At 37.5% G+C, this 8,601-nt stretch overlaps 1 protein-coding gene across 3 annotated transcripts in view; it reads right to left on the reverse strand.

Annotated features, from left to right (window-relative positions):
• Positions 1 to 6,664: 6,664 nt before the first annotated feature.
• NOL4 (nucleolar protein 4) overlaps positions 6,665 to 8,601 on the reverse strand; it is a 509,886-nt gene continuing 507,949 nt past the window's right edge. The window contains exon 10 of one of the 3 annotated variants that reach the window (XM_006835051.1): positions 6,665 to 7,110. In XM_006835051.1, coding sequence (XP_006835114.1) covers positions 6,917 to 7,110 — 194 coding nt within the window. In that variant the 3' untranslated portion in view covers positions 6,665 to 6,916. The remainder of the gene's footprint in view (positions 7,111 to 8,601) is intronic. The other 2 variants (XM_006835050.1, XM_006835052.1) reach the window with 2 other exon arrangements.

The following is an 8,601-nucleotide window of genomic DNA, read 5'->3' on the forward strand; positions in this document are numbered from 1 at the left end:
CTTCTCAAACTTCTCTCAGAGAATTTCTCAGGCAAGAATATCTTCTAAGAAATTTTAACGGAGAAAAAGACCCTGAAGTATTCGTTTTCTTTCTCTTGAAAGATTTAGCTGCACTAATACCATATTTATTTATTATATTTAGTTTTAATGTAAGATATTCAGGAAAAGTGTCATTAAAATAGCTTCCAAAGGACCATATCTTTATATAAAAGATGATAGTACAGGTACCTTATTGTATCAGAGACACATGCTTCTGATTTAAGACCTTACTCACAAGTGAAAGGCCAAAGAACTACTAGATGCAATGAGGTATTTCAAAGTAAAAACAGGAAATGAAATTAAGGTACTGTAGTAAGCAGAATCATGATTCCTCAGATATGTCTATGACTCACTCTTTAAAACCTGTGAATTATGTTCTGTTGAATGGCCAAGGGTATTTACGTTTGCAGATACAATTAACACTGTAATTTGGCTCACCTTCCTATAAAGAGGTTATCCTGTGTTATAATGGTGGGGGCAATATAATCATAAGGGCCCTTAAATGTGGAAAATGGAGGAGAAAGAGAAGGTCAGAGTCAAAGAGAGAGGTTTGAGAATACTATACTGCTGACTTTTGAAGATAAGAACAAGCAGCCAGAGGCTAAGGAAAGCAGGTAGCCTCTAGACGCTGGAAAAGGTAAGGGAATGATCTTCCCCAAACTTCAGGCCTTCATAAAGGAACACAGTCCTGCGGACACCCTGCTTTTATCCTAGTAAGGTTCAAGGAATTATTTAATATGTGCCTTCTAGACTTAGTCTCTGCAACCTCCACCAAGTGACTGGGTTGTTGTTGTTGTGAAGTGCCATTGTATCGTTCCCGATAAGCAAGTAGGTACATGGGACTTTACCATGGGCATTGGTCAGCTTTGCCATCGTGCTGGGTTTAGTTTAAGATGAGCCATCTCAGATACAGTTTACTTTTAAAATTAAGCCCCAACTGTCACAACCATCAAGATAGAAGTGTGGTAAGTTGAGCATGTCCTCTGAGCCCCGAGATTTTTGTGCAGGGAAGCTGCTGCCGCAGAGGCAGCAAAACCAGATAACAAGACAGAATAGTGGACTTCCTGACCTACAGAGCAGGCAAAGCATTAAAAGAGCTTTGTAACATCTACCTAAGCAGGGCAGAGGCCAAGGAACCACATGGCCGAGAGACTGAGGACGGGAGAGAGGCATGCCTGTGGCCCAGTTGAGAAGAGATATTCCTGAGGAGTTGCCCCTGACCAGAGAACTGCGGTATCCAGAGCGGCTTTGGATCCTGAATTGTACCCTGTTAACTTCCCTAATAAACACCTGAATTGTGAGTATTGTCTGTGAATTCTGTGTGGTCATTGCAATGGATGACTGAACCTCGAAGTAGAGTGTGTTGGAAGGGATGGTTGGTGTCAGAATAAGGGAAAGAAGGTTGAAGGAGGTGGCATATGTGCCCTCTGCTTTGGAGGAATCAGGCTTGGACTGATAGTAAGTCTGATTTCCCATCTTCCTTGTGAAGTCAGAGGAGGCTAGACACTACCTCTCTGTCCTTTTTACACCTAGTAAGACTTTCAATCTACAGGACTGTAAGGTATAAATTTGTGTTGTTTGTGGTAATTTGTTGCAGCAGCAGTAAAAAACAAATATAGGTATGTTCATACAATGGAATACTATACAGTCTTCAAAAATAATATTTAAGAAGAATATCCAATGTGGAAAATAATCATTTAAAAAGCAGATGATGAAACTCTATATTCATTAAAAATCAAATAGAATAATATTTCTATACATGTTCACATAAAATCTGGAAAGATACACTATATAATGTTGTTAGAAGTTTATGTGCTATACTTTAGTCTGGTGAGTAGCATCTGGGGTCTTAAAAGCTTGAAAGTGGCCTTCTAAGTTACAACTATTAGTCTTTGCTTGTCTGGAACAAAAGAGAAAGATAGAAACCAAAGACTTAAAGAAGAAATTACATTACAGGATTAATAGCCCACATGAACTATGACTTTCTCTGTCCTGAGATCAGAAGACCACAACTGGTCCCACTACTGACCATTCTGACCAGGGACATAATATATAGAAAGGGAGGAAAATGTAGAACAATGCTCAAAATCTTAGAAAAGAAATCCAGACTTATTGGGCCAGTAGAAACCAGAGGGGCCCCTAAGAATGTCACACTGAGACACCCTTTAAACTTCGAACCCAAACCTGGAGATCACCTTTCAGTTAAAGAACAGATCAGCTCATAAAATAAACACCGCCATCTGTGAGTGCCATGCTTTTAAACCAAAACAAACACAACAAAGCAAATAAAATAAAACAAACAAAACTATATGAAACCAAATAGTCAACATTTACTGTAAAGCAAAGATGAGAGGGTCAGGGGGCTAGGGAATGTAGATTAATGGAAACAGAGCAACCAGGATGGAAATAATGAGAATACTGACTGGTGAAAAATGCAACCAATGCTACTTAGCAATATACATAGAAATTGCTAAACGGATACCTAAACTGCTGGGTAAACTTTCACCAAAAACACAATAAAATATTATTTAAAATAATAAAATAATTGTTCATGGTTCTTCCTAGATGCTGAGACTACTTTTTTTTTTTTTTCCTTCTTTCTTTTCTATGATAGGGATTTCAAAAAGTTCTTGGGAAATCCCATTGTCTTTTAATTATATATTTCCATGACTTTTTTGATGTCCCCTTGTAGATTTCACCAATTTCTTTAATTAAAAAAAAGTATGATTAGTCATAAAACTGTGGGTAGATTACTGTAGAGGACATAAATTCAATGATTGTTGTTTTGTACTGTCAGATCGATTTTGACTCATGGCCACTTTAGAAGACAAAGTAGAACTGTCCCATAGGATACCCTAGCCTGTAATTTTATAGAAGCAGATAGATCTCCAGGTCTTTTTTCCCATGGAGTTCAGCTGGTGGGTTCAAACTGTCAACCTTTTAGTTAGTAGCTGAGTGCTTAGCCATTGTGTCACCAGGGCTCCTTAAGTCTCGATAGCAGGATATAACTTTCAATGTTTAGACAAAGGCTTTATTTGATACATCAACTGTATTTCTAAATAAACATTACTTAGTTACATGAATAAAATTGCTAGACTTTATAGTATAAAGTCCTGGTTCCAAGTCCCAGTGCATGATACAAATATTTAGTACCTGGGAACATCCTACTTCAATAACCAATAGACTGGGTTCAGGCATCAGATGTGTCTGAATTTAAATGAAGCCTTTAGCTCCATTAGCTCTGCGATCTTGAAAGTTGCTTGTTCATGCTGAACTTCCTTTGTAAACGCGAGAGTGACTAAACCTATCCCCAAAGTCCTGGTGGCATACTGATTAAGCACTCAGTTGCTAGCTGAAAGGTGCAGTGGCTCTGTGGGAGAAAAATCTGGAAATCTGCTTTCACAAAGATTGCTGTTGTTGTTAAGTGCCGTCGAGGTAGTATCAATTCATAGCAACCTGGTATAGAGTTTCCGAGGAGCAGCTGGTGAATTTGAACCATGGACCTTGTGGTGCAAACTGACCTAGCTTGTTGTTCCAACTGACCTAGCAATCCAGTACTTATCCTACAATGTCACACCAGAACTACAGCCTAGGGGGGCTTATGGGGCAGCTCTGCTCCATCACATGGGCTGCTTTCAATCAAAACTCCACTGGATGGCACATAATAACAATAGGGGTTGTTATGAGAAGGAAACAAAACATCATGCCTAGTGTTAGTAATCAGTAAACATCGGCTGTTTTAATATCTGAATGCCGCCTTTACTGAGTACTGTTATTTGAGGAAAGTACTAGGAAATATTTGAAAAACACATTTTAAGAAAATGTATTGACTGTACTTGTATATGTCTGTGGCTATTTCCAGGCATGTTTTCTTATAAGTGTGCTAAAGTAATAACTTTGTGACAAGAAACTCATGGTGTATGGGTAGCTAAGTGGCAAAGTGTCAGACACTTCTGCTTGCTTTCTGTTTTATGACGGTTTTCTATCACCTCATTTGAACTCTGCTTCTGCTGAAGGCTTCATAAAGGAGAGCGTGTAAAAAAGACCAAGGTTGTTTTCAGCTGCAAGTCATGAGGGAAAAAGTAAGCAAATACTTCATTTGATCTCTTAGCTCTCCTAGGGAAATGATGGGAGGACCAATACGCTCATTCTTTCGGGAAGCTACACAGAACGTAGGAGACGTTGAAGGAAGGTACTCCTTGGTGGAGCCCTAGTGGCATTGTAGGATAACCACTGGACAGCTAACTGCAAGGTCAGCAGTTCAAACCCACCAGTCACTCTTGGAAACACTATATAGGATTGCTATGAGTCTCGATGGCACACAACGACAACAACAATCCTAGGTGGGTGGGTTTGTTGTTGTTGTTATGTGCCATGGAGTCGGTTCTGACTCATAGTGACCCTGTACAGGGTTTCCGAGGCTGTAAATCTATACAGGTGCAGAAAGCCTCATCTTTCTCCCATGGAACAGCTGGTAGTTTCGAACTGCTGACCTTGCGGTTCACAGCCCGATTCGTAACCACTACACTACCAGAGCTCTTTGGGTGGGTTTAGGAGTTATAATTAAAGGACACAATGAACTGAAAACGAGGGCACTTTGTTGGAATTTACCTTACTTGTCTGAGTGCCATTAACATTACCAGATGTTTTATGTATCGGATCATCTCAAACCCGAATCTTACTTTTTGTAATAAACACATGCCCAAACTTTCAAATACTACTTTGACAAAACTTAAAGCATAAAACAGGCACATTTAAGGTGGTATCTGTTTCTCCTGAGATGCTAAATGAGTAGGGACTAAAAGAACCAGGTTAATCCTGCCAAAATGAACTATAAAAGATATTAAATTAATTCTTAAATCACATTTGAATAATAAAATTAAATAGCTTTGGTTTGCAAATTTCTGTTACCAATTCTTAGAATAAATTCTTTATTAGATTGAATGTTGATGCCCCTGGGAACCCTGGGAACTGCTCCAAAATTAAGCCCCAACTGTCAATTTATGCTCTAAAACAAAATATCCATTTTAAAAAGTAAACTGTTAAAAATTAAGTCTTATATCATTGAGGAAGTTTATAAGGTTTCACAATCACTGTTTTAACACAGAAATATGTTTATTAAACCAAATGAAACAGAGAAAATTATACCAGCCCTCAATGTTTGGATTTTCATTTAAATAAGCAAACTCTAAGTCCACATCTTAAAAGATGTTTGTGCATCTATGTATTTCCAAAATACTCATATTTCAATAAGATTTTCACATTGTAGTCACCAACAGTATCACAAAAGTTCATTTTTTGTTTGTTTTTGTTTTTTGTTTACGTAACTGTAAGGAACAGGAATTCTAGAAACACTAGAAGGGAAAAGCATAGCAATGCCCACAGTTACCAGAAAAAGTGCACATTACTGGTCACAATCACAGTCATCACTTGTAAAACTATAAGTAATAAGTAGTAAGAAATACCACTCATAGTCCAAAATGGAATCACATAAATGACAGAAGTGAAATAAGGCAAATTCAGGAATGCACAAGGGATCTGTAATTCAAACAAAGCTAAACAACAGAAAAATAGTACAAGAAGCATGAACTAAAGGACTTCTTAAATATTTTTAAAAATTGGCTTGCTTCAGTGCACAAAGAAAACATCATTCATGTGTATTCAACACGATAAAAAAAGAATGAAGGGCAAAGTATGGGGACCAAGAGGGAACAGTTCATTGTAAGTTTGCAGCTGCATCCACTGAGAGGTCTTTACAGCATTTTAGCCTAGAAATTGGAAATTATACAAATTATATCAATAGAGGTACCGGTCTTTTTGGAAACTATTTCTGAAGAGAACTGAAAAGAAAACTACACACAAGAGTGCAAATTTTCAGATTGTCATTTGCAACCTCTTAACATTCAGTCATCTACATCCAGTTGCTGCTGCAGAGAAGTGGCAGTCAGGAGTGAGCAGCTGTGATCTTCCAATGATACGTCTTTTTTAATCTTACAAATCTGTGATGTAAACTGCTTATAGTGAAGCTGCAGTTCTGAGTGGGATGTCTGAGATCAGTATGAGTGCAGAAATGCAGGTCTCTCTTGGACGTCGTTCCTGATGTATCAATTTAAAGAAAGAAGGTATGGGTTTTCCAGCATCATGTGTTATTTTTGTAGAAAGAATTTGGAAAGGGGAGAAGGCAAAGCTATGTGGAAAAGGTACTTACAGTAGTTTCCCAAAACAGTATTCTTTAGGACCTATGAAAAAGTTACTAAAGTAAAAATGACAAATTTGAATGAAAAACAAGTTTTCTTTTTATAAAAATTACATATATATTTTTTTAAAATACAAGATCCTTTTAACTGTTGTTATATCCTGTAGCAACGGGAAATGTGGCTTTTTCTTTTTTTGTCAGTAACTTTTTTTTTTTTGCCAGCTTTCAAGTCCAACGAGTCAGTAGCAAATTCCACTAATATTGCACTTGAATCTTGAACTTATATATACATGTATATATATGTATATATATATATATATATATATATATGCATATATACACATATATATATGTGTGTGTACATATATGCCACAAGCTTCTTCTGTCTTATCCTTGAATTAAGAATATATATAGCCTTTTTTGCCCCCTATATTTATGCTGACATAGTAAAATAAAAAGCAATAGGCTGGACACGTTAAAGTATCTCAAGTACTTCACAGGTCAGAGTTCCTTTGAAGCACCTTAACACATCACTTTATGGATCAAGGACAATGTGGCATAATGGAAGTACCTCTCTTAAAAAGACGTGCAGTAAGACCAGAAGCATCTCTGCTGGGAAATCAAAATGTCATTAGTGGAAACTGCGAATTTCTACCTCAGTGAATATGGTTGTCATTTGACTCAGTTCTGTTGTAAAATAAGATTTTCCAGTTCATCTGCAGAACGCAATAAAAACGCAGCTGATTCTCGGTACCCTGCAACGAGCTGTCTCACAGCATTGATTTCAGTTGGACTTAACTGGGGCCTGGAACTTGAAGTGCTGGAGGATCCTGAGCTGGTTGCCAATTGCCTCTTCATGCTGAGATCGGTGGGTCCTAGAAAAAAACAAACACAAGATTAGACATGAACAATATTTATTCTAGCACCTAAAATGTTGATGTTGTTGTTGTGGTTAAGTGCCGTCGAGTCGATTCCAACTCATAGTGACCCTATATAGGGTTTCTGAGGAGCAGCTGGTGAGCTTGAACCACCGACCTTGCAGTTCAAATGACTTTGCAGTCTAATGCATTAGCCCACAGCACCACACCAGGACTCCTAAAATGATGAACATCCAATAAATGATGGTTAAATTACTTTGCATGCACTTTTGTGACACACTCATGATATTTTTTTAAATCAAATTACATTTCCTCTCAGAGAGAGTATCAAGAGACACATACTACTAAAAGAAAATATGTCAAAGATAGCACATTTCTTTCAGATCATTATGGAGAAATAGTGAGGATAGAGGAGTACCTGGGTGGGGCAAACAGGTAAACATTCTACTACTAGCAGAAAGGTTGGTGATTCAAATCCATCCAGGAATACTTGGAAGATAAGCCTGCAGGTCTGTTTCTGAAAGGTCAAGGCCCGAAAACTCTGTGGAACACAGCTATACTCTGAACCATTTCGGGTCGCCATATGGTAACTAACAGCAACAGTGAAAATCATAAAATAGTAAAATTTAAGTATGTGTTTTTTAGAAAATCAATTTTAAGTCAATCTTTTTATATGTTGTAGAAACTTTAACATGGTAAAGGTGATTACAAATATTTTTTCATTTACTGCACTGATATTGTAAACTCCCATCAATTCCAAATTTAAAAACTACCTAAATCGGGATGCTAATGTCTTTGGGGTCAAGCAGGGGAGTTCAAAGACATGATTAAAGTATAAAAACCTTTTTAAAATCTTTGATTGTGAATTGAGTGAAGGTTTCAGACAAGTTCATCAGTTTTATATACAAAAATTTGTACACTTCATTTCGTTTCAATGACTTCAATCCCCTCCATGTAACATCAGTTATTCCGCTTCTCCCTGCGGTTCCAATTTCCATTCCACCCTTCTTCTCAATGGTTCAGTCCTTAGGTAAATGTTGCCATTTTGATCTAGAAAGCTTTACCATTCCATGGTGAGAATACTGTACTACTGTTATTGTCCCCCGTTGCACAGCAGCTAATTATTCATTATATAGCCCAACTTCTCCATTCTGTGATATATTGTACATCCTAGCCTCTATGTCTGTAATTACGGACCCATTTTGAAAGGAGTTGCTAAGGAGTAAAGATTAAGGTGGGGCTAAGGAGTAAAGATACACAGAGTCACAGTACCAAAAGGAAATGGTTAATGTTCAAGCATTTCAACAGGTACCATATGATCAAGAGCCAATAATACTCAGGGAGGAAGTCCAAAGTGCATTGAAGGAATTGGCAAAGAACAAGGCACTAGGAATTGATGGAATAAAAATTGAAATCTTTCAAGAAAGTGAGGCAGCACAAGAGGCACTCACTCATCTCTGCCAAGAAATTTGGAAGAAAACTATCTGG

The sequence above is a fragment of the Chrysochloris asiatica genome, unplaced genomic scaffold, assembly GCF_000296735.1.
Source record: "Chrysochloris asiatica unplaced genomic scaffold, ChrAsi1.0 scaffold00015, whole genome shotgun sequence".
In the NCBI taxonomy this organism is placed as follows: domain Eukaryota; kingdom Metazoa; phylum Chordata; class Mammalia; order Afrosoricida; family Chrysochloridae; genus Chrysochloris; species Chrysochloris asiatica.